We start from the raw sequence: 27,256 nt of genomic DNA, 5'->3' as shown, positions 1-27,256 counted from the left end.
TTGAGACTTTCACAACACATCTCTTGCCAGTGGAGCTAAAATGAAGGCTCTACTTTGGCTTTACTGTGTTTCGTGGTTTGTCTCCTACTTCTGTGCAGGTAAGTCAGATACCTGGACATCCTTATCTATCCTTCCTTCCCTTCTATGTCCAGACACCATTCTCCGGTCTGTTTCATCCCTATTTTACTTCTCATCCTTTTCTGAACTAGTTTAACCCTCTTCTTCGGTGCCTCCTCTCATTCTCTTCTCCCTCATCTACATTTACATATCCTCTTCCATACTTTTTACTCCCTTCTCCTCTCTACCTCTACTTCCTGCCCTACCTTTTAAATTTCACTGCATCAGATAGAATATCTTTGCCTATCATTTCTTTTTGTTGTTGTTGTTGTTGTTTTTCGAGACATGGTTTCTCTGTGTAGCTTTGTGCCTTTCCTGGAACTCACTTGGTAGCCCAGGCTGGCCTCAAACTCACAGAGATCCGCCTGGCTCTGCCTCCCGAGTGCTGGGATTAAAGGCGTGCGCCACCACTGCCCGGCTATGCCTATCATTTCTTGTACAAACTTTATTTTCATTTGGTTTAAATGTACAAAGAAAAAGAGACAAAACATCAGATTGTGGTCATGGTGGGAATATCACACATCTATGATGGGGGAATGTCTTTCACTACGCTGTGAATATGTGTTTCTCTGATTGGTCGATGAGTAAAGCCCTTTGGCCTATGGCAAGGCAGCTTAGAGGCAGGCGGGAAATTCAAAGGGAGAGACAGGAAGAAGGTGGGGGAGGGGAGAGATGCCAGCAAGCCACCTAAGGAGCAACATGTAATGGGATACAGGTAAAGCCATGGAACATATGGTGATACATAGATTAATAGTTACGGGCTAATTTAAGATATAGAGCTAGCTAGTTAAAAACTTGAGCCATGGCCATGCAGTTATAATTACTATAAGTCTCTGTGTTTACTTGGGTCTGAGTGGCCATGGACCAGGTGGGACACAGGAAAAACTTCAGCTACAAATGGTGTCTTTGATGTAGTCGAAGACTAGATAGTTTTAATCATAATTTTCCTTGGTTATGATAAAAGATAAATTAGATATGAAACCTTAGACTCACAAATATAGGATAGATAAAAAATTTCTTTAATTTTACAAAATATAAATAGACTAGATATTGTAACTGTAATTCTTGCTTGATAACTGTTTTGTTATATGTAATTTTAATAGGTTAAAGTTAAAACCTTCCTTTTGTTTAGACGGAAAAGGGGAGGTGATGGCGGAATGTCTTTCTGTACACTGTGAATATGTGCTTCTCTGATTGGTCGATGAGTAAAGCCCTTTGGCCTATGGCAAGGCAGCTTAGAGGCAGGCGGGAAATTCAAAGGGAGAGACAGGAAGAAGGTGGGGGGAGGGGAGAGATGCCAGCAAGCCACCTAAGGAGCAACATGTAATGGGATACAGGTAAAGCCATGGAACATATGGTGATACATAGATTAATAGTTATGGGCTAATTTAAGATAAAGAGCTAGCTAGCAAAAAGCTTGAGTCATGGCCATGCAGTTATAATTACTATAAGTCTCTGTGTTTACTTGGGTCTGAGTGGCCATGGACCAGGTGGGACACAGGAAAAACTTCAGCTACAAATGGTGTCTTTGATGTAGTCGAAAACTAGATAGTTTTAATCATAATTTTCCTTGGTTATGATAAAAGATAAATTAGATATGAAACCATAGACTCACAAATATAGGATAGATAAAAATTTCTTTAATTTTACAAAATATAAATAGACTAGATATTGTAACTGTAATTCTTGCTTGATAACTGTTTTGTTATATGTAATTTTAATAGGTTAAAGTTAAAACCTTCCTTTTGTTTAGACGGAAAAGGGGAGGTGATGGCGGAATGTCTTTCTGTACACTGTGAATATGTGCTTCTCTGATTGGTCGATGAGTAAAGCCCTTTGGCCTATGGCAAGGCAGCTTAGAGGCAGGCGGGAAATTCAAAGGGAGAGACAGGAAGAAAGTGGGGGGAGGGGAGAGATGCCAGCAAGCCACCTAAGGAGCAACATGTAATGGGATACAGGTAAAGCCATGGAACATATGGTGATACATAGATTAATAGTTATGGGCTAATTTAAGATAAAGAGCTAGCTAGCAAAAAGCTTGAGTCATGGCCATGCAGTTATAATTACTATAAGTCTCTGTGTTTACTTGGGTCTGAGTGGCCATGGACCAGGTGGGACACAGGAAAAACTTCAGCTACAAATGGTGTCTTTGATGTAGTCGAAGACTAGATAGTTTTAATCATAATTTTCCTTGGTTATGATAAAAGATAAATTAGATATGAAACCTTAGACTCACAAATATAGGATAGATAAAAAATTCTTTAATTTTACAAAATATAAATAGACTAGATATTGTAACTGTAATTCTTGCTTGATAACTGTTTTGTTATATGTAATTTTAATAGGTTAAAGTTAAAACCTTCCTTTTGTTTAGACGGAAAAGGGGAGGTGATGGCGGAATGTCTTTCTGTACACTGTGAATATGTGCTTCTCTGATTGGTCGATGAGTAAAGCCCTTTGGCCTATGGCAAGGCAGCTTAGAGGCAGGCGGGAAATTCAAAGGGAGAGACAGGAAGAAGGTGGGGGGAGGGGAGAGATGCCAGCAAGCCACCTAAGGAGCAACATGTAATGGGATACAGGTAAAGCCATGGAACATATGGTGATACATAGATTAATAGTTATGGGCTAATTTAAGATAAAGAGCTAGCTAGCAAAAAGCTTGAGTCATGGCCATGCAGTTATAATTACTATAAGTCTCTGTGTTTACTTGGGTCTGAGTGGCCATGAACCAGGTGGGACACAGGAAAAACTTCAGCTACAAATGGTGTCTTTGATGTAGTCGAAGACTAGATAGTTTTAATCATAATTTTCCTTGGTTATGATAAAAGATAAATTAGATATGAAACCTTAGACTCACAAATATAGAATAGATAAAAAATTTCTTTAATTTTACAAAATATAAATAGACTAGATATTGTAACTGTAATTCTTGCTTGATAACTGTTTTGTTATATGTAATTTTAATAGGTTAAAGTTAAAACCTTCCTTTTGTTTAGACAGAAAAGGGGAGGTGATGGCGGAATGTCTTTCTGTACACTGTGAATATGTGCTTCTCTGATTGGTCAATGAGTAAAGCCCTTTGGCCTATGGCAAGGCAGCTTAGAGGCAGGCGGGAAATTCAAAGGGAGAGACAGGAAGAAGGTGGGGGGAGGGGAGAGATGCCAGCAAGCCACCTAAGGAGCAACATGTAATGGGATACAGGTAAAGCCATGGAACATATGGTGATACATAGATTAATAGTTATGGGCTAATTTAAGATAAAGAGCTAGCTAGCAAAAAGCTTGAGTCATGGCCATGCAGTTATAATTACTATAAGTCTCTGTGTTTACTTGGGGGACAGGAGTGGGAGAGATTTGTCCTGACTGCCGGCAGGCCAGGACAAAGAAAATCTCCAGCTACACATCTACTCCCACAGAAGAAATCACACACATGAAGGAAGTTAGGCTACACTGAATATGTAACAGAAACTTTCTAGCTGAATTTGAACAGATTAACTAAAAAAATTAGAAAGTTCATTAGTATTGAAAATGTTTTTAATGTTATCTTCATCCATCCCTATTCCTGTCCTATCTCTTTTCAGTACCCCAAATACGGAGTCTGAATTTAGATTCATTGATTGAAAATATACCATCATTGGATGCCTCCATTGACATACCATGGCTTGCATCTATGCCTGATAATTGTCAGGGTATTGTCCTGACTCCATGGCTGATCCTTTCTACAGCTAACTGTCTAAAGAAATCGTGAGTAGGGGAAGAAAGAATGTTCTTGGGTCTTGGATAAGGTTAAATGAGTTTTTCTTTTCAGGACTCCTGCTGGTGGATTATTTCAGAGAAACTCAGTGAAGAAGATACTGATAAGAATCATTTTCTGGTACTGAAATCATGTAACTGGCTTGTTTTTGTTAACTAGCCAACATCTTTTTTTCTTCTCATACTTTATTTTTCCATTTCTTTCTCCTTCATGCATTCTATTGAAAATTAATTGCTATTCACCTTTGTCATGCTCAAAACTAAGTTCTGAGGAGTCATAGAAGAAAGATATAGTCTCTAGGGAAGGAGAGATATCTCAGCAGTTAAAACATGCATGTCACCAAGGTTGATGACCTGACTTTGAATGAGCTCCTGCAAGTTGCCCTCTGAGTGCCATGTACTTGCTGTAGCATGTACATAAAAATAAATGAATACATAAAAATAAATGAATACATAAAAATAAGTGAATACATTAAAATAAATGAATTAATAACAAAATAAATTTTTTAAAAGAAAAGACAATCTCTATTCTTGAAGATATGTTAGTCTTTCATCAAAGATAAAGGAAGGTCTTTTGTGTCATCTGAAGAGATTGGATCTTATCACAAATACAAAAAAAAAAAGAAATCGTTGTTTTGGGAATGGTAATATTACTAAGGTTATAACTAGAATTTGTCCATAATTATTTAATCTTATATCAATGCAGTTATAAAGTCTGGTTCATTTTTCCTCTTTAATTCATTTAGTCCTTTATCTTCATTCCCTATGGCCATTGCTTTAATTCAGATATTCATGGTGTTGATTCTGGAATACTTCAATACTATTCTTGAATCTATCCTCTATATTCTTTTTAAAATAATATTTTAATTAATTTTTTTGAGAATTTCATACAATATATTTCAGCCGTATCACCCTATCTACTTCCAGGTCCACCCCCACCTCCCTACCCACCCAGATTTATGTGCCTTTTCTCTCTCTCTCTTCATAAAATTCATGGAGTCCAAATTGTGTTGTCCAACTTCTCCTGGATGTGGGGTATGGTCATCTTACCATTTAATAAAATTGACACTCCTCCCAGCAGCTATCAAATATCATTAGTTCCTCAGCTAAGGGTGAGTCTTCATGCCAATCTTTCCTCTTCCATGCTAGGACTTTTGTCTGGCTTGATCTTGCAAAGGTCCTATGTATGCTGTCACAATTGCTGTGACTTTATATATGTGACTTTGCTGTTGTGCCAGCAAGATATTATTTCTTTGAAGTCACCCACCACCTCTGGCTCTTATGATCTTTTTTGCCTTCTCTTCTGTGAAGATCTCTGACCCTTGGGATAGAGGTATGAAATAGATGTCACATTAATAGCTGAGCACTCTGCAGTTTCTTATCCTCTACATGTTGCCCAGTTGTGGTTCATTGTTAAATGCCATCTTCACAAGAAGAAGCTGCTCTGATGACAGTTTAGAGATGCACTGATATATGGATATATCAATAAGTTACTAGGAGAAGTTTTAATACTATGTCCATTTTAGCAGAATCATAGCAGTAGGTTTGTCCCTTGGGCCTACTAATGGTGTCAGGTATGGGTTCCATCTATGAAGAATTGTGTTGGGATTTTGATGGGTATTGCATTGAATCTGTAGATTGCTTTTGGTAAGATTGCCATTTTTACCATGTTAATCCTACCTATCCATGAGCATGGAAAATCTTTCCATTTTCTGACATCTTCTTCAATTTTTTTTCTTCAGGTACTTAAAGTTCTTGTCATACAGGTCCTTGACTTGTTTAGTTAGAGTTACCCCAAGGTATTTTATATCATTTGTGGCTATCGTAAAGGGTGATGTATCTCTGATTTCTTTCTCAACCCGTTTGCCATTTGTGTATAGGAGGGCTACTGATTTTTTTGAGTTAATCTTGTATCCTGCTACATTGCTGAAGGTGTTTATAAGCTGTATGAGTTCCTTGGTCAAATTTTTGGGGTCACTTATGTATACTATCATGTCATCTGCAAATAGTGAAAGCTTGACTTCTTCCTTTCCAATTTGTATCCCCTTGATCTCCTTATGTTGTCTTATTGCTCTGGCTATATCTTCAAGTACTATGTTGAATAAGTATGGGGAGAGCGGACAGCCTTGTCTTGTTCCTGATTTTAGTGGAATCGCTTTGAGTTTCTCTCCATTTACTTTGATATTGGCTGTTGGCTTACTGTAAATTGCCTTTATTATGTTTAGGTATGTTCCCTGTATTCCTGATCTCTCCAAGACCTTTATCATGAAGGGGTGTTGAATTTTGTCAAAGGCATTTTCAGCATCTAGTGAGATGATTGTGTGGTTTTTTTCTTTCAGTTTGTTTATATGGTGTATTACATTGACAGACTTTCGTATGTTGAACCATCCTTGCATCCCTGGGATGAAGCCTACTTGATCATGGTGGATAATTGTTTTGATGTGTTCTTGGAGTCTGTTTGCCAATATTTTATTGAGTATTTTTGCATTAATGTTCATGAGGGAGATTGGTCTGTAATTCTCTTTCTTTGTTGCATCTTTGTTTGGCTTGGGAATCAGGGTAATTGTAGCCTTATAGAAGGAGTTTGGTAATGTTCCTTCTGTTTCTATTGTGTGGAACAATTTAAAGAGTATTGGTATTATCTCTTCTTTGAAGATCTGGTAGAATTCTGCATTGAAACCACCTGGTCCTGGGCTTTTTTTTTTGGTTGAGAGACTTTTAATGACTGTTTCTATTTCCTTAGGGGAATTGGTCTATTTAAATAGTTTATCTGGTCTTGATTTGACTTAGGTATGTGGTATCTATCCAGAAAATTACCCATTTCTTTTAGATTTTCCAGTTTTGTGGAGTACAGGTTTTTGAAGTATGACCTGATGGTTCTTTGGATTTCCTCAATGTTAGTTGTTATGTCTCCCTTTTCATTTCTGATTTTGCTAATTTAAATGCTCTCTCTCTGCTTTTTGGTTAGTTTGGATAAGGGCTTGTCTATCTTGTTGATTTTCTCAAAGATCTAACTGTTCATTTTATTGATTCTTTGTATTGTTCTTTTTGTTTCTATTTTATTGATTTCAGCTCTCAATGTGATTATTTCCTGGCATCTATTCCTTCTGGGTGACTTTGCTTCTTCTTGTTCTAGGGCTTTCAGGTGTGCTGTTAAAGTCACTAGTGTGAGATTTCTCCACCTTCTTTATGTGGGCATTTAGTGCTATGAATTTTCCTCTTAGCACTGCTTTCATAGTGTCCCATAAGTTTGGGTATGTGGTATATTCATTTTCATTGTTCTCTAGGAAATCTTTAATTTCTTTCTTATTTCTTCCTTGACCCATTGGTGATTCAGTTGAGCATTATTAAGTTTCCATGAGATTGTAGGCTTTCAGTAAATTTTGTTGTTGTTGAAATCTAACTTTAAACCATGGTGGTCTGATAGAACACAGGAGGTTATTCCAATTGTTTTGTATCTGTTGAGATTTGCTTTGTGGCCAAGAGAAGTTTCTATGGGGTGCTGCGAAGAAGGTATATTCTTTTTTGTTAGGATGGAATGTTCTGTAGATATCAATTAAGTCCATTTGAGTCATAACATCAGTTAAGTCCCTTATTTCTCTATTATGTTTCGATTTTGCAGATCTGTCCAGTGGTGAAAGAGGGGTGTTGAAGTCTCCCACTATTAATGTGTGGGGTTTTATGTGTGATTTAAGCTTTAGTAATGTTTCTTTTACATATGTGAGTGCCCTTGTGTTTGGCACATAAATGTTCAGAATTGAAATTTCATCTTGGTGGATCTTTCCTGTGATGAGTATGTAATGACCTTCTTGATCTCTTTTGATTGATTGTAGTTTGAAGTCAATTTTGCTGGATATTAGGATGACTACACCAGCTTGCTTCTTAAGACCATTTGATTGGAAAGACTTTTCCCAGGTTTTTGTTCTAAGGTAGTGTCTATCTTTGAAATTGCGGTGTGTTTCTTGTATGCAGCAGAAAGATGGGTCCTGCTTTTGTATCCATTCTGTTAGCCTGTGTCTTTTTATAGGGGAATTAAGTCCATTGATATTAAGGGATATTAATAACCAGTGATTGTTAGTTCCTGTTATCTTTTGGTGGTAGTGTGTGTGTACTTCTATTCTTTGTGGTTTATTGCTGTGTGGTTATCTATTGCCTGTGTTTTTGTGGGTGTATCTGACTTCCTTAGGTTAGAATTTTTCTTCTAGTGCTTTCTGTAGGGCTGGCTGGATTTGTGGATAAGTATTGTTTAAATCTGTTTTTGTCTTGGAATGTCTTGTTCACTCCATCTATTATGATTGAAAGTTTTGCTGGGTATATTAGTCTAGGCTGGCATCCATGGTCTCTTAGCGTCTGTATTACATCTGTCCAGGTCCTTCTGTCTTTCAAAGTCTCCATTGAGAAATCAGGTGTTATTATGATGGGTTTGCCTTTATAAATCGCTTGACCTTTTTCCTTTGCTGCTCTTAATATTCTTTCTTTATTCTGTAGGTTTAGTTATTTAGTTATTATGTGGTGAGGGGACTTTTTTGGGGGGCTAATCTGTTTGGTGTTCTATAAGCTTCTTGTATCTTCATAGGTATTTCCTTCTTTAAGTTGGGAAAGTTTTCTTCTATGATCTTGTTGAATATATTTTCTGTGCCTTTGAGTTGGTATTCTTCTCCTTCCTCTATCCCTATTATTCTTAGGTTTGGTCTTTTCTTGGTGTCCCAGATTTCTTGGACATTTTGTGTTATGACTTTTTTGGCTTTGGTATTTTCTTTGACTGATGAATCCATTTCCTCTATTGTATCCTCTACACCAGAGATCCTCTCTTCCATCTCTTGTATTCTGTTGGTTATGCTTGCATCTGTGTTTCCTGTTCATTTACTCAGATTTTCTATTTCTAGAATTCCCTCTGTTTGTGTCTTCTTCATTGTTTCTTTTTCCCTTTTCAAGTCTTGAACTGTTTCTCTCACCTGTTTAATTGCTTTTTCATGGTTTTCTTTAAGGGATTTATTGCTTTCTTCCATTTTTTCTTTGTCTTTTCCTCTATTTCTTTATAGATTTCTTCCACTTTTTTGTTTGTCTTTTTCTCAATTTCTTTATTAATTTCTTCTACTTTTTTGTTTGTCTTTTCCTCAATTTCATTTTTCATTTTTTTCTTGAAAGGCCTCTAGCATCTTCATGATGCTATTTTTTTTTTTGTTTTTCGAGACAGGGTTTCTCTGTTTAGCTTTGCGCCTTTCCTGGAACTCACTTGGTAGTCCAGGCTGGCCTCGAACTCACAGAGATCCGCCTGCCTCTGTCTCCCGAGTACTGGGATTAAAGGCGTGCGCCACCACCGCCCAGCCCATGATGCTATTCTTAAGGTCACTTTTTTCTGCTTCTTCTACCTTGTGATGTTCAGGTCTTGCTGTTGGAGGAGGGCTAGGTTCTGGTGATACCATATTGCTCTTTATGTTGTATGTACTTCTGCCTTGACGTCTGCCTATCTCCTCCTCTAATAGGTATAAGAGGTGCCTGTGTCTGAGCGAGTTGCTGTTGGTCCACTCTGTGCTTATTGTGTCTGTGTCTCAGGGGTCCTTCTGGGTCTAATCTTAGCTCTTGGTCTAATTGGAGCAGGCAGATTCTGTGTCTTAGGGAGCTACTCTTGGGTCAACCCAAGCTAGTTGATTCTGTGAGTCATGGATCTGTTCTTGGTCTTATCGGGCTCTTGGTCCAGTCAGAGCTGACTGATTCTGTGTTTCAGAAAGCCATTCTTGGCCTAATGAGGGCTGGCAGATTCCCTGTCTCCTGAGGTTACTCTTGGTCCAATGACAGCTCTTTGTCCAATGAGAGCTCTCTCTCTAGGCTGGATGAGAGCTGGGGGTTGGTTTCCAAGCCTCAGGAACTGGCTGGGGTCTTGGGCAGATGGGTATGGGGGCAGAATGTGTAGATTGCTTAGGGGTCTTGGTGAACAGGGAGCCTTCCTGCAGGAGCCCTACCTGCTGGCTGGCAACTGGGGCTGAGTTGGGCTGGGGCCTGGGATGGGTCTTAGGGGCAGGCCTCACTGGGTATGAACAGAGTCACTCACCTCTAGGTCTGAATAGAGCTGGGGATTGGTTTCCAAGCCTCAGGAAGTGGCTGGGGTCTTGGGTGGATGGGAATGGGTGCAGGGAGTGTAGATTGCAGGGTCTGCTGAGGGGTCTTGGTGAACAGGGAGCCTTCCTGCAGGAGCCTTGCCTTCTGGCCAGCAACTGGGGCCAAGTTGGGTGGGTGTTCCTGGGGAATGGCTGGGGCCCAGGGATGGGACCTAGGGGCTGGCCTCACTGGGTATGAACAGAGTTACTCACCTCTAGGCTGGATGAGAGCTAGGGGTTGGTTTCCAGGCCTTAGGAAGTGGCTGGGGTCTCAGGCAGATGGGTATGGGTGCAGGGCATGTAGATTGCTTAGGGGTCTTGGTGAACAGGGAGCCTTCCTGCAGGAGCCCTGCTTGCTGGCTGTCAACTGGGGCTGAGTTGGGCAGGTGTCTACATTACATTTTTAAATGAGCTGCATTAGGTACAATATCTTAAACAAGAATAGAAACATAAATACAGTATAACAAAATAACCTTAAATTTGTATCACTATACAAAAATCCATACCAATGTAAAATATTTGATACTAGTGGTTGTTTAATAGTAGACTCAACAATCCACTCTTTATCTCATCATTTCTGCACTATATCCCCCTTTTCCCTTCAGAAAGAGATCTCTGAATCTAATGTTCTTTGTTTATCTTTCTCCCTGACCATGACCAGTAACAATTTGTAACCACCCCCCAAACAATGACAAACATCCATAACCCACCAAATTACCAAAAAAACCCACATACCCCACCTCTTGGGAAGGTGGGTATCATGCTCTCTAAACTGCTTCCTGTGGGTCCTGGCATCTTTAGGGGGCCCTGAAAAATTAAGATAATGGTCAAGTCCTGGAGGAGCTAACTGTTGTCCAGTCTCAGTGTGATGGGATAATGCAAGGGTTATCTGAAGTTCTGGATGGAGTAGTCTGTGAAGCTGGACCATTTCAGTCACCAGTCTGGAAGCTGTTCTAGATACAGAACTCTAAGGAAACTACAACAGAGGCACTCTGAGATGCTGTATCACCTGGGCCATCCATTTTCATTGATGTCTGGTCTCTTTGCTCTGAAAACACACAAACTTTTAAAGGTAACATACATATCTACATTAACACAAGCATGGAATGTACAGTGTGTACATACAAGTCAGTTAAAGATGATTTTTTTGTTCTATGTTTGAGCAGGTAAAAGGCATCTGTCAACTTTATAAGTCCATTTGGAGTGTATAACCAAACTGTAATATAAATCTGTATCCATGCCATATGAAAAGATCGCATGTAGTAATAAGTTATGAGGACTATGTAGTTAACAAGATTTACACGTCTCATTTGGTTTCCAAGTTGTTCTCATGCAGAGGGATCAGCTTACATGTCACCTGTCCTGTAGTCTTTCTTGGATTCCTCTCCCATGTCTGTAGCCAAGATACTCAGGAGGTCTCTCCCAGTCAAATCTGATCTCTCTTAACCTGGAAGGAATCCACAGCTTTTTGTTCTCTATGGAAACAAAACCATAATCCCTTCTTTGTTGTTGGTATTTTTTACTCTTTTACTCATACGGCTCTTTTGGGGAACTCACCACCCAGCTCCTAAATAAATACACATGGAAACTTATTATTACTTATAAATGCCTTGCCTTAGGTTGGCTTGTTTCTAACCAGCTTTTCCTAAATTATCTCATCTACTTTTTGTGTCTGGGCCTTTCCCTTTTCTTGTTTCTGTGTATCTTACTTTCACTCTTAGTCCATGGTTGACTGTGTGGCTGGGTACCTGGCCCTTAGCATTCTCCTCTCCTCCTTTTCTTTCTCCTTGATCCCTCTTGTTCCCTCTTTCCCTCTTTTTCTCCTTCTATTTATTCTCTCTGCCTGCAAGCCCCTCCTCTCTTTCTCCTGCCTTGTTATTGGCCGTTCAGGTCTTTATTAGACCAATCAGGTGTTTTAGACACTCACAGTAACACAGCTTCACAGAGTTAAGCAAATGCAAGATAAAAGAATGCAATACATCTTTGCATCATTAAAACAAATGTTCCATAGCATAAACAAATGTAACACATCTTAAAATGATATTCTACAACATTTCCCCAATGTAATACACTTTTTGACTTCCATTTTAAAGTTAAGGCCTTCCTAAAGTATATAGGTGGGTTTAATTCAGCAGTCCTTTCCACAATCCAATGTCTTTCAGCAGCTCATGTCTGTTCATTAGCATTCAAAAATTCAAATTAACAAAGTACCATATAAGGTCCAAACTCCCTGTGTTATAATATTTCCCATCCTTATGTGGCTTATTTTTTTATTACTTTACTTTTCTCTTTAAAGACTTTATTATTTTAAAACTTTTTTCTCTTTTGTCTATTTTCTTTTTAAGTTATTTATTTTTTCTTTATTTTTTATTTTATTTTATTTTATTTTACAATACCATTCAGTTCTACATATCAGCCACGGGTTCCCCTATTCTCCCCCTCCCACCCCCTCCCCTTACCCCAGCCCACCCCCCATTCCCACCTCCTCCAGGGCAAATCCTCCCCCGAGGACTGCAATCAACCTGGTAGACTCAGTCCAGGCAGGTCCAGTCCCTTCCTCCCAGACTGAGCCAAGTGTCCCTGCATAAGCTCCAGGTTTCAAACAGCCAACTCATGCAATGAGCACAGGACTTGGTCCCACTGCCTAGTTGCCTCCCAAACTGATCAAGCCAATCAACTGTCTCAACCTATTCAGAGGGCCTGATCCAGCTGGGGGTCCCTCAGCCTTTGGTTCATAGTTCATATGTTTCCATTCATTTGGCTATTTTTTTCAATAATTGAGTAAAACCGAAATTTATTATAAGCCATAGTCATCCTAGGGACCTTCATGATATATATATATATATATAAAAATAAATAATATATATATATATATATACTCCATGGTTCTATGGTTTGTGGTCTGATTGTTCTTTATTTTATTTCTAGAATCCACATATGAGTGAGTACATACCATGACTGTCTTTCTGGGTTTGCGTTACCTCATTCAGGATGATTTTTTTCTAGTTCCATCCATTTGCCTGCAAATTTCATGCTTTCATTGTTTTTGTCTGTTGAGTGGTACTCCATTGTGTATATGTACCACATTTTTTCCATCCATTCTTCCGTTGATGGGCATCTAGGTTGTTTCCAGGTTCTGGCTATTACAAATAGTGCTGCTATGAACATAGCTGAGCATGTATCTTTATGGTATGAATCAGCATTCCTTGGGTATATGCCCAAGAGTGGTATGGCTGGGTATTGAGGTAGTTCGATTCCTAATTTTCTGAGAAACCGCCATACTGATTTCCACAGTGGTTGTACAAGTTTACATTCCCATCAACAGTGGAGGAGTGTTCCCTTTGCTCCACATCCTCTCCAACAATGACTGTCATTGGTGTTTTTGATCGTAGCCATTCTGACAGGTGTAAGGTGGTATCTCAGAGTAGTTTTGATTTGCATTTCTCTGATGATTAAGGATGTTGAGCATTTCTTTAAATGTCTTTCAGCCATTTGTAGTTCTTGTTTTGTGAATTCTCTGTTTAGCTCTTTAGCCCATTTTTTAATTGGACTGTTCAGTACTTTGATGTCTAGTTCCTTGAGTTCTTTATATACTGTGGAGATCAATCCTCTGTCAGATGTGGGGTTGGTGAAGATCTTTTCCTATTCTGTTGGCTGTCTTTTTGTCTTATTGACTGTGTCTTTCACCCTGCAAAAGCTTCTCAGTTTCGAGAGGTCCCATTTATTAATTGTTGTGCTCAGGGTCTGTGCTGTTGGTGTTTTATTTAGGAAATGGTCTCCGGTGCCAGTGCATTCAAGAGTGCTTCCTACTTTCTTTTCTATTAAGTTTAGTGTAACTGGATTTATGTTGAGGTCTTTGATCCACTTGGACTTGAGTTTTGTGCATGGTGACAGATATGGATCTATTTGTAATCTTTTACATATTGACATCCAGTAATGCCAGCACCATTTGTTGAAGATACTTTCTTTTTTCCATTGTATAGTTTTGGCTCCTTTGTCAAAAACCAGGTGTTCATATGTGCATGGATTAATGTCAGGGTCTTCAGTTCGATTCCATTGGTCCGTATGTCGGTTTTTTATACCAGTACCAAGTTGTTTTTATTACTAATAGCTCTATAGTAGAGTTTGAGGTCTGGGATGGTGATGCCTCCAAAGGTTGCTTTATTGTATAGGATTCTTTTAGCTATCCTGGGTCTTTTGTTTTTCCATATGAAGTTGAGTATTTTTCTTTCCAAGTCTGTGAAGAATTGTGTTGGGATTTTGATGGGGATTGCATTGAATCTGTAGATTGCTTTTGGTAAGATTGCCATTTTTACTATGTTAATCCTACCTATCCATGAGCATGGGAGATCCTTCCATTTTCTGATATCTTCTTCAATTTCTTTCTTTAGAGATTTAAAGTTCTTATCAAAAAGGTCCTTCACTTGTTTAGTTAGTGTTATCCCAAGGTATTTTATATTATTTGTGGCTATTGTAAAGGGTGATGTTTCTCTGACTTCTTTCTCAGCCCTTTCATCATTTGTGTATAGGAGGGCTACTGATTTTTTTGAGTTGATCTTGTATCCTGCCACTTTACTGAAGGAGTTTATCAGCTGTAGGAGTTCCCTGGTAGAGTTTTTGGGGTCACTTATGTATACTATCATATCATCTGCAAATAGTGAAAGTTTGACTTCTTCCTTGCCAATTTGTATCCCTTTGATCTCCCTTTGTTGTCTTATTGCTCTAGATAGAACTTCTAGTACTATATTGAATAAATATGGGGAGAGTGGACAGCCTTGTCTTGTTCCTGAATTTAGTGGTATCACTTTGAGTTTCTCTCCATTTAATTTGATGTTTGCTGTTGGCTTGCTTGTATTATGTTTAGAAATGCTCCTTGTATTCCTGATCTTTCTAAGACCTTTATCATGAAGGGGTGTTGGATTTTGTCAAAGGCATTTTCAGCATCTAAGGAGATGATCATGTGGTTTTTTTTCTTTCAGTTTGTTTATATGGTGTATTACATTGACTGATTTTCGTATGTTGAACCATCCTTGCATCCCTGAGATGAATCCTACTTGGTCGTGATGGATGATTGTTTTGATGTATTCTTGGATTCGGTTTGCCAATATTTTGTTGAGTATTTTTGCATCAATGTTCATGAGGGAGATTGTTTTGTAATTCTCTTTCTTTGTTGCATCTTTGTGTTTTGGGTATCAGGGTAATTGTAGCCTCAGAAAAAGAGTTTGGCAGTGATCCTTCTGTTTCTATTGTGTGGAACACTTTGAAGAGTATTGGTATTAGTTCTTCTTTGAAAGTCTGGTAGAATTCTGCACTGAAACCATCTGGTCCTGGGCTTTTTTTGGTTGGGAGACTTTTGATGACTGTTTCTATTTCTTTAGGGGTTATTGGTCTATTTAAATGGTTTATCTGGTCTTGATTTAATTTTGGTATGTGGTATTTATCCAGAAAATTGTCCATTTCTTCCTAGTTTTCCATTTTTGTGGAGTACAGGTTTTTGAAGTATGATCTGATGATTCTCTGGATTTCCTCGTTGTCTGTTGTTATGTCTCCCTTTTCATTTCTGATTTTGTGAATTTGGGTGCTCTCTCTTTGCCTTTTGTTTAATTTGGCTAGGGGTTTGTCTATCTTGTTGATTTTTTCAAAGAACCAACTCTTTGTTTCATTGATTTTTTGTATTGTTCTCTTGTTTTCTATTTTGTTGATTTCAGCCCTCAATTTGATTATTTCCTGGGGTCTACTTCTCCTGGGTGAGTTTGTTTCTTTTTGTTCTAGAGCTTTCAGTTGTGCTGTTAATTCATTGGTATGGGATTGCTCCATCTTCTTTATGTGTGCATTTAGAACTATGAATTTTCCTCTTAGCACTGCTTTCATAGTGTCCCATAAGTTTGGGTATGTTGTACTTTCATTTTCATTGAATTCTAGGAAATCTTTAATTTCTTTCTTTATTTCTTCCTTGACCCATTGATGTTTCAGGTGGGCATTTTTCAGTTTCCATGAGTTTGTGGGTTTCTATAATTTTTGTTGTTGTTGAGGTCTAACTTTAAGGCATGGTGATCTGATAAGATACAGGAGGTTATTCCAAATTTTTTATATCTGTTGAGATTTGTTTTGTGTCCAAGCATGTGGCCAGTTTTTGAGAAGGTTCCATGGGGTGCTGAGAAGAAGGTATATTCTTTTGTGTTAGGATGGAATATTCTGTAGATATCTATTAGGTCCATTTGAGTCATAACATCTGTTAGGTCCTTTATTTCTTTGTTAAGTTTCAGTCTGGTAGATCTATCTTTTGGTGAGAGTGGTGTGTTAAAATCTCCCACTACTAATGTGTGGGGTTTGATGTGCGTTTTAAACTTTAGTAGTGTTTCTTTTATGAATTTGGGTGCTTTTGTATTTGGAGCATAAATGTTTAGAATTGAGACTTCATCTTGGTGAATTTTTCCCGTGATAAATATATAATGTCCTTCCTGATCTCTTTTGATTGATTTTAGTTTGAAGTCTATTTTTTTAGATATTAGGATAGCTACACCAGCTTGTTTCTTAGGTCCATTTGCTTGGAAAGCCTTTTCCCAGCCCTTTACTCTGAGGTAGTGTCTGTCTTTGAAGTTAAGGTGTGTTTCTTGTATGCAGCAGATGGATAGGTCCTGTTTTCTTATCCATTCTGTTAGCCTGTGTCTTTTTATAGGTGAGTTGAGACCGTTGATATTGATGGATATTAATGACCAGTGATTGTTAATTCCTGTTTTTTTTTTTGTGGTTGTGATGTGTTGTCCTTCTGTGGTGTATGTTGGTGTGGGATTATCTATTGCTTGATTTTTCATGGATGTGTTTAGCTTCTTTGGGCTGGATTTTCCCTTCTAGTGCTTTCTGTAGGGCTGGGTTTGTAGACAGGTATTGATTTATTGATTAAATCTGGTTTTATCCTGGAATATTTTGTTTACTCTGCCTGTGGTGATTGAGAGTTTTGCTGGGTATAATAGTCTGGGTTAGCATCCCTGGTCTCTTAGTGTCTGCATGAGATTTGTCCATGATCTTCTAGCTTTCATAGTCTCTATTGAGTAGTCTGGTGTTATTCTGATGGGTTGCCTTTATATGTTACTTTGTCTTTTTCCTTTGCGGCTCTTAATATTTTTTCTTTGTTCTCTGTGTTTAGTGTTTTGATTATTATTTCGCGAGCGGACTTTTTTTTGGATCCATCCTATTCGGTGTTCTGTAAGCTTCTTGTATCTTCATAGGTATTTCTTTCTTTAGGTTAGGAAAGTTTTCTTCTATGATTTTGTTGAATATATTTTCTGTGCCTTTGAGTTGGTATTCTTCTCCTTCTTCTATCCCTATTATTCTTACGTTTGGTCTTTTCATGGTGTCCCAAATTTCCTGGATGTTTTGTGTTATGACTTTTTTGTCTTTAGTGTTTTCTTTGACGAATCTATTTTATCTATTGTGTCTTCAGTGTCAGAGATTCTCTGTTCCATCTTGGTTATGCTTGTTTCTGTAGTTTCTGTTCGTTTAGTCAGGATTTCTATTTCCAGCATTCCCTCAGCTTGTGTTTTATTTATTGTCCCAATTTCATTTTTCAGATCGTGGGATGTTTCCTTCATCTGTTTAATTACTTTTTCTTGGCTTTCTTTGATTTCTTCCAATTTTTTGTTTGTTTTTTCTCCCATTTCTTTAAGGGAATTTTTTATTTCCTCTTTAATAGAGATTTTTATTTCCTCTTTAAGGGACTTTTTTATTTCCCCTTTAAGGGAGTTTTTCATTTCCTCTTTAATGAAGTTTTTCATTTCCTCCTTAAGGGATTTTTTTTATTTCCTCTTTAATGGAGATTTTAATTTCCTTTTCAAGGGATTTTTTTATTTCCTCTTTATGGGAATTTTTTTATTTCTTCTTTAAGGGCCTCTATCATCTTCTTAAAATCAATTTTAGGATTGATTTCTTCTGTTTCTTCTGCCTTGGTATGTTCAGGTCTTGCAGGTGTAGAATAATCACTAGGTTCTGATGTTGCCATATAGGTCTTTATGTTGTTGCCTGTATTTTTGAACTGACGTCTACTCATCTCTTCCTCTGTGCGGTGCAGGTGGTGTCTGTGTCTGAGAGTGCCTCTCTTGTTCTAATTTTTAGTCTTGGTTTAGTAGGAGTTCTTGGTTAAATTGGTGCTATTGGGCTGTTTCTTCAGGGGCAACTGATTTCAGTCGGTGAAGTATATACTTATGATTCTGGTGATCTGGTTTGGTGGCTGGGTAGCTCCTTCTTCTGTGTTCCCAGGTCACATTTTGTTCATTTGTCAACTCCTCAGCTGATCTTGTTTCTTCAGACTTCCAACTGTAGGCATCTGAATCCTCTCCCAGATGGGTTTCAGCTGAGTGGGGTAGTCTCACCAACACCTCCAAGTTGTTGGGTTTTGCAGGATCAGCAGCTGGGCCCTGGGTTGCCCTCAGACGGAGTGTTCAGATTCATTCTGGTTCCTTCCATGGTGTTGGGGTTAGAGGTGTCCCTGTTCCAAGCTGTGTCTGCTTGTCTCCGTCGCTGGGCCTGTGTACCTCTGCGGGCCGCTGCCGGGCCTGTATGTCCCTGTCAGCTGTCACGGGTCTGTCTGCCTCTGCGGGCTGCCGCCACGAGCCTACCTACCTCTGCTTGTCACTGCCGCTGGGCCCGTCTACCTCTGCGGGCCACCACCGGGCCTGTATGTCCCTGTCGGCCGCTGCTGGCGGGCCCGTCTACCTCTGCGGATGCCACCGCGGGCCTACCTGTGTCTGCTTGTTTCTGCTCTGCGGGCCACCACTGGGCCTGCATGTCTCTGCCGGCTGCCGGGCCTGTATGTCCCTGTCGTCTGCTGCTGCTGGGCCCGTCTACTTCTGTGGGCCACTGCCACAGGCCTACCTGCATCTGCTTGTCTCCGCCGCCGGGCCTGTCTACCTCTGTGGGCTGCCGCTGGGCCTGTATCTAAAACTTTTTTTTTTATGACTGTCTATACCCTTTTCCTTTTTCTTTTCTTATGCCTATGCATATTATTATACACACTGTAATCTGTTTAGAAGATTTTTCTGTCTGAACATGCTTTACTGCATATCTGTAACCTTTTCTGTCTGCATGAGCAAAACCTTAAACCATCATGCAGCTTAGCTCATGATGAACTGGTGGTTCAAGCCTGCAGGCAGTGGCCAGAATATGCATCGTGGCCTGCATCATGAGAGACTGTGGGACTAGGAAGCTGCATTTGGCTCTGGGTGTTTTTTTTTTTTTTTTTTTTTTTTGTGTTTTTTTGTGTGTGTGTGTGGTTGGAACCTTTTTAAGAGCTTTCTCAGGTCTTATATGTAAATATGTGCCCCCACATTGGATATCATTTTATCATTTGTAGCTGGACTTTTTGTTGGGTCTGTCAGATCCCCAATAATGACATGGAGACACATTATTAATTATGAAAGCTTGGTCAATAGTTTCGGCTTGTTTCTAACTAGCTCTTATAACTTAAATTAATTCATATATTTTATTCTATATTCTTTAATGTAGCCTGGTTACCTTTACTTGGTGTTGCCCATGCTGCTTCCTCTGTGTTTCCTCATCTCTGCCCTTCTTGTTCCCAGCATTCTCTGTGCCTAGAAATCCTGCCTATTGACCATTCAGCTTTTTATTAAATCAATCAGAGTGACACATCTTCACAGTGTACAAAAAGATTATTCTGCATCACAGTTTTATCTTAGTTTGGGTTTTCTTTAGTGATTCTATTTCTACTTTCATGTCTTGAGCTATTTTTCATTATTCTGTTCCATTGTTTGTTTGTGTTTTCATAGACTTTATTAAGGGATTTATTCATATCCTCTTTAAGGTCCTTGAAGCGTATTCATAATAGCTATTTTGAAGTCCTTGTCTTGTCCCTGCATTTCTCAGAGCCTACTGTAATAGTGTTACTGTGGTCTGGTGGAGGCATATTGTCTTGGTTGTTAGTGTTTGTTTTTTTTGTGCTGGTGTCTAGGCATCTGGGGTGAGGATGATTGAGGTGATTCTAGGAGTTGATATCTGGTCTTATCTTTGTTGGGTGGGTGTTAAATTTCTTGGTTTCTGTTATCTTCTCTGGATATTAGGGAAGTGTGGTGGCTGTGGGTTCCATGGTAGAGAGTGCTTTTTCATGTCAGCTCGTGGCAAAAAGGAATGGAGGTGGGCTTAGAGGGGCTTCCGAAAAGAGATAAGAGGATCCTGTCTACACCAAGAGGCAGGGTCCCTGGAAATTGCAGGTGTGGTGGGAAAAGGGGATTTTTAAAAGTAAGGCGTAGTAAGACAAATAATAATTTGGAGAGAAAGAGGTAAATGGGCAAGGGTGACTTTTGGTTTGAACCAGGAGTTGGACTCCCCAGTGAATAGAGTTGAGGAAGGAAATGAGGCACCTGTAAGTAAGTTGTTACTAGGCTCAAGGTGAGAATAGAGAGATCATAATGGAGGACAGGAAGGTTAGTGTGAATAACTTGCCTGAGTCTCTGCCAGGTTTGTCCATTGGGGGTCCTGGTTAGAAAGTGTTTTGAGATATCAGGGATGAACTTAAAGGAATGGAGATAGGATAGAGTCGGGGGTGGAGAAGGTAGAGGAAGACCATAGGAAGGAAGAGGTTTGGTGGAGTCTCCAGGGAATGGAGGGAGGGTAGGAGGTCAGGCCCCTGCAAGCATGCTGCTACAGGGATGGGGATGAAACTGGAGAGATTTTTAACAGAGGACAGGAAGGAGAGTTAAACATATCACCTGCCTGTATCCAGGACCAGTGTGTCTACTGGGGGCCCTAGGTAGAAAGTGTGTCTAGGTATCAGTGGCTGGACAGAAGGCTGGGTTCAAAGTAAGTTCAGTGGAGTCTCTAGGGATTGAAGATAGGGTGGGAAGAGAGGCACATACAAGCAGTCTGCTACAGTTAGAGATGGGACTGGAGAGATTGTAGTGGAGGACAGAAACAGAGTAGAAACTGCTTATCTGAATCCCAGACTTTTGTGGACACTGGAGATCACAGGTAGAGAGTCTGGGCTTATTTTTCAATTTGGAGAATGTTAAATCTGAAACAGAGTTTGAATAGGCAGTCCTTCTCTTCTCAATTATGAGATTCACTAAGATCCAAGCATACAAAACATTTTTTTTTGAGAATCAGATAGTTGGTAGTAGAGCTGTAGAAATTTAAGAAACCAAGGGCCACAGTGTGTCTTGGAATTAAGATAATGTCATATAAATGAAAAACTAGGCTATTTTATAACTTTGAATTTGATGCATGATGCCAAACAATGCCTTTAATAAGAAATTATATGGATAATCATTTATTGTTATCAATTAAATTGTTGCATATCCTTCTCTTACCCTAGGAAACTGTCACACCTGGACATTTCAGGAGTGAATGACCCAGAAAGCATCCCACATGGCCAAAAAATCTGTCTCCATCCCAAGTTTGATCCTCAGGATGAAAATGACCCATTAAAAGCAGATATTGGCCTGGTCATTCTGGAAGAGCCTCTCTATGGGGATGAAATACCACTGTCTCAGTCCCCTAATGTATCCCTGAAGAGTTGTTCCAAGTGCCAGTATAGAAACTGTGATGTGTATCAATACCAAAGTAAGTAAAAGGAGTCAAGGGACACTATTTTGTGATTTTTAGCTCTGGTCCTTTGACTCATTTTCTAAAGAAATTCTGTCTCTGACATGGGAAGACTAATCTAGAGGAAATAGTGGAGATCCTTAACTCCATATCACCTCAGTCCAGTGAGACATAAACTTGAAGTGTAAGGAAGGAATGGAATATGCCTGGGTTTGTCTCAACTCTTGTTACAGAATTATGTCTATACCCAGGTATTTTAACTACTTTCCTTGTTGCTGTGAAAGATCTAATAGAGATTATTTGAGACAGGATAGATTTCTTTTGACTCATGTTTTCACGAAGTTCTATATATGGCTGCTTGTCCCCATGTACTGGGCAGAACACTAGCAATTGGAGCATGTGGTGGAGGCTGTTCTTCACTTGTTGGTGTTCAAGAAGTAGAGAGAAAGGAGGAGTATAAGAAGGGACAAAGGTATGTCCCCAGTTAACTACCACTCCAACTAGGGTTCACTTCATACCTTTAACCGTATCTCAGCACTGCTATCATATTTAAGTGATTAATTCATTGTTTTGTTAAGAATGGTCATTAGCTAGATGTTTGAAAATGCTATAAGACATACCCAGAGTTTGGCTTTACTTAGGTACTCCAAAGTGTTTCTTTTGTTGTTGCTGTTTTTCTGAGACAGGCATTCTCAGAAAACAGATGTATAATGTGTAACAGGCCTGGCTGTCCTGGAACCCATTTTGGCAACCAAGCTGGTCTCTAACTCACAGAGATCTTCTTGCCTCTGCCTCCTGAGCGCTAAGATTAAAGGTGTGCGCCACCACACCCTGCAATCCAAGGTGTTTCTTAATCCAATCAGATTGATAATCAAGACTAATCATCACAATAGGGTACGAAAGGTGGGAATGGTTCAGAAAATCCAAGGTAAGGAAATGTCTAAAGAGAGGAGAGAAAGGAAAGGGGAGAGAGGGGGGAAAGAAAGGAAGAGAAAGGAGAATGTCTTGGGAAGATTACGTGGTTGAATTGAGAGTGGCGACAAACCAAAGTCAGAGAGCAGGTGTTTTGGATCTCAGCATTATCCCTTATGTATGCCTTTAGGCAGCAAGAAACTTGGAACCACCAGAGTGAAGAAGATATCTGTGCAGTTGCTGGACTTCTCAACATGTCACCATCAGCATTCATATCTAGAGAAGAGTGAGGGCATGTGCATTCAGAGTCAACCACGGGAAGATTGCTGGGTAATCATACACCAGAGCAATATTAAGAACAGGAAGGAAACGTAAAAATGTAGAATTCTGTAGATATGCAAGTAAATGTTCGATAACAGGACATAAGGAAGTTGGCGCCAGGCAAATACGTGAATCTGGGACATTCCAGTGTATATTTGAGAGCCATAGAGTTTACCACAAGGAAGACTTTAGATACAAATGAGAAATACAAAAAAAATCAATGAATACACAAATACATTTTGTCTTTCTGTTTCTAATTTTATTATAGTTTCTCAGTAGGTACCATAATGAACACAGTATGGCTCAGACTTAACTGTGGAGAGGTTTAAAAGGTACAGACGCAATTCACTCCACCTATTCATGTAGAAAAGCTATATAAAATAAAGCCTCATGCAGGATAAGTTTTAGGTACCAATATATCTTGGACAACTTGAAATCACATACACAAATACTGGTGAATAGACTTCAAGGGAAGCAATAACTTGAACTGTGGAGAGCTGGACTGAGTTACTAAATGATATGATCAGCCTTGAATGCTAAGTCTTGAGAGATGAGAAGTAATTTAAGCAAGAACAGATGCAATATTGTTCAAAATTGTTTCAAATTGAGATGAGGAAATAGCACATGAAAAGTTACAGAGTTAATACCTTGATTTCATGGTGGATAATTGCAAGGGATGAGATGAATACCAGTACTATTTCTGGAAATACATATCGAATATCAGGCCTCATGTTAGTTTCTAGAAACACATGGTTGCAAAAGAACTTCGGGTAAGCAGTTAGGGGACTGCTGTTTATTTGGTGAGATAGAAAAGAAGCATCTGAGACCAGTCCTTAGAATGTCAGTCTGATAGGGGAGATAAAGGAGCCAGAGTGCTCACAAACATCAGAGGGCTTACAGTAGAATGGAGGTTTGCTAGAAAAAAAATCATCCATGGTCTCAGCACCAGAGTTCACATTCTTATACAGAAGGCAGAGAATAGTAGCCCAGGAGGACAAGTATAATAGATACCTGCACAGTATAAAATTAGCACTGAGAGTAAAAAGGAAGGCTAATTTAAAAGTGTGTTGAAGTTAATATTTCAACTACTATTTAAAGATAAGTAGCCATTTATCAAATCGGATAAGAAGTATAAAATGAAGTGATGGCATTTAGGTCATAGGAGCAGAATATGACAAGTCTGGAAAATGTAAAAATGCCTTGATTTGGGGGGAAAAGTGGAGTACAATGGAGAAGAGAAGTGAGAGACAAATAATCACTGGACAGATTATGAATGTGTTATTACCTTATTAACACAAGCATACTGTATTATTTAGAGCATGGGGGGCATGCAAAGATTTGGACAAGAGAAATGGCATGACAAAGTTTATATTTTGAAGTTTACTCATAGCGGGTGTGAAAATGCCCTAAAAGGGAAGGCTTGTTGAAGAAATGCAAAACAACAGTTATGAGATGAGTATTTATGCACTCTTCATTCTTACATAGTAACCTTATATGAACTAGGGTAATGGCAGTGAGGATAGGGTGGTTCATGTTCTCATGAGTTTCTCCATTTTTGAATGGTGATCAAGAATAAGTAAATAATACAAGTGCTATTTAAATATTTTGAGTAAAATACACCATGACAATAAATGTAGAACAGGGCTTATTATAACCTTTAATTCTGCATGGAGTCTGAAACAACTGGATGGACTCTAAAGACAGTATTAGCCTAAAATACTTGCAACACAAGGTAGAAGTAAGAATTTTTGTTTATATAATCCTGTTCAATAGGATTAGGTAATCAGGAAAGACATTTGTTTAAAAAAAAGTGTTTGAAAGGAGTTGTGGAAGAAGTGATGAAGGAAGTCATTTGGATATCAGACCAATGTTACAAGTATAGGGTAGGGGAAAAGCCAGTACAATGATTTTGATGTGGAAATATATAACAGAAAGGAGAGGCCAGTCAAGCCAACAGCAGTAGGTGATATCAAGGTGGCAACAAGGGTTTCAAAGGTCTTATAAGCTATCATAAAAACTAATCTTTTAACATTGTTAAGACTTGGAAGCACTCACCAGAGGGTTTTTAAGCAGAAAGATGTACTGGTCTTTCTTAGATTTTAAGAGGATAAGTTTGGATGTTGTATTAAAATCAGATGTAAGAAGGACAAGAGCATGCCTTTTCATAAGGATACTATATGTTTTATCAACAATAGTAGCATCCCTAGATAAGAAAATTATTTAATTTAATTATTAAAATACATTTTTGGGAAATTATTTAAAATATGAGAATTATTATTTGTTGATAGACTGGTAAGATATGTGGAAGAAGGAGAGGCACTGAGAATAATTTCAAAGTTTTTTTTTAATTTTAAAACTTGAACAATGGAAAAGCAGTTGTAACTGTTACTAGGAAAACAGCAAAGGGAAGATTTTGTATGAAAAAGATAATTGGTTCTTTTCTGACTTAACATTAAGTTTGGTATAACTTTTAGAAATCCAAATTCAGTGCTGATAAAGTGGTTGGTTGTAGGAGTCTGAAAATTTGTAATTAGTACTAACACTTGTTAGATTCTCTTATCATATACTTCAACTGTATGTGACCATGTCTTACACTGGTAATTCCTTGGAGCTGTTTGATAATGAAATTATTTGAATTTTTCCCTTCTTCCTCATATAGTATATTAATTGTATGCACAGTAGACTGCATAAGTGACACATATTTCTTGGTTTTCTTATTCAGATACAAAGAGCCAGTCCTGTTCTATGTTTTCTAAAGAACCACTGGGAACTCGTGGGCCTTGTACATAAGACATCAAGGATATGTCAAAATCCCACAGTCATCGTTAGAACAGCTCACTACTTTGCCTGGATAAAACGATTCATCAAGGCATCTAAAAAGCTACTGAATCCAACTTCCTCCTTACGCTGTAGGGCATTGCAGGAAAACGAGCATGTTCCCCAAATCAAACACAGCCATAATTATATCTCAACCATGGCCTCACCTAATACGTCCTTGATGTCCTTGCAAGAAAACTTAGGCATTTCTCCACAAACCAAACATATCAACAATCTCCCTCAGATCTTTAATTTTAGTGATGTGAATTATTTTACTGATAGTCATAAATTGTTCCTTGATAAAAGCCAGACCCCACCACCTGTCAGATTTGTAGCTGAGCAATTGAAACCATTTGCTGTTGCTAGACTTCCAGAAAAATTTGGACAGAATTTAATTCAGGTTACCCCTCCACCTAATACTGGCGGCCTTCATAAATACCCATTATCTCAGCTTATATCTGATACAGCTATGCCATATACTTCTCCTAAGACCGGTAGTGCTAAACCCTTGGGTCTTGCAGCCAATAATCCTGATAAGTCTTTTGATAAAATCATGGCAGATGTAATTAAACAATGGAGTCCATCTGCAGATGATGAAGTGGAGCCTGTCCGTTTCCACGATACTAGTACAACTGATGAATCTTGGACGGAAACGAGTGATTTAGATGAATACAAAAACATTTTGAAGAGCATGGCAAATGCTTCTCAAAATCAAAACATGACTCTGGGCAACTCAGCTCCAAAATTTCATTTATCTGACAAAAAGGGACCCTGGGATTTCTTTCCTATTAATCAAACGGGTCTGCCCATGGAGTCTTATGAAAATAGAACTATTCTCCAACCAAGTGGTACAATTAAGGCGTGGAATTCTTCTTCTGACTATAATGCAAATTCTCATGATCAATCAGTTATTGACTCACTAAAAACTCAGAATCATTCTGTGTCTGATGCAGATAGATTCCAGATTGTACCATTGGCTAACATAGGTATGCCCCCAACTTCTACAGCCGTTACCGATGCATCTTCACCTGATGTTGAGACTACAAACCCGCCACACCAAATTCCATACAGTACACTACCAACACAAGACCAATCTTCCTTTAAGGACATGATACAGCCTACAGCTGAAATTCAACCATAACTAAAAGCTGAATCTGAAAATGCTGGACATCAGAGCATTCTTAAAGTAATGTGAAGTAACATAGCAGAATTTCTTGTCTCTATTGAAACTCATATATTTAAGGAAACAAGTTACCTTAACTCCCTTGGAACAACTTATGACCTCATTTGAAATATCATTTGTCCTATGGAAAATTATGTAACACTCATCTCTTTTCAAAATATTAAAAAAAATTAAAAAGCAAATACATTTCTTGTTTTTTTAATGTTGCTTTTTTTAAATTTTACAATACAATTCAGTTCTACATATCAGCCACGGATTCCCTTGTTCTCCCCCTCCAGCCCCCCTCCCCTTCCCCCCAGCCCCCTCCCCTTCCCCCCAGCCCACCTCTCATTCCCACCTCCTCCAGGGCAAAGCCTCCCCCGAGGACTGACATCAACCTGGTAGACTCAGTCCAGGCAGGTCCAGTCCCCTCCTCCCAGGCCGAGCCTAGAGACCCTGCATAAGCCCCAGGTTTCAAACAGCCAACTCATGCAATAAGCACAGGACCTGGTACCACTGCCTGG

At 38.9% G+C, this 27,256-nt stretch overlaps 1 protein-coding gene across 1 annotated transcript; it reads left to right on the top strand.

Annotated features, from left to right (window-relative positions):
• On the top strand, nt 1-26,935 carry LOC114708590. The gene is made up of 5 exons (XM_028891958.2): nt 1-98; nt 3,698-3,860; nt 21,291-21,538; nt 22,623-22,762; nt 25,476-26,935. Exons 1-5 carry the CDS (start codon nt 41-43, stop codon nt 26,709-26,711), a joined length of 1,845 nt encoding a protein of 614 aa, XP_028747791.1. The 5' UTR covers nt 1-40; the 3' UTR covers nt 26,712-26,935.
• The last annotated feature ends 321 nt before the right edge of the window (nt 26,936-27,256 follow it).

Source organism: Peromyscus leucopus, chromosome X (assembly GCF_004664715.2).
Source record: "Peromyscus leucopus breed LL Stock chromosome X, UCI_PerLeu_2.1, whole genome shotgun sequence".
In the NCBI taxonomy this organism is placed as follows: Eukaryota; Metazoa; Chordata; class Mammalia; order Rodentia; family Cricetidae; genus Peromyscus; species Peromyscus leucopus.
The sequence above is the reverse complement of the archived record's forward strand: the minus strand, read 5'-3'. Positions and strand labels throughout refer to the sequence as shown.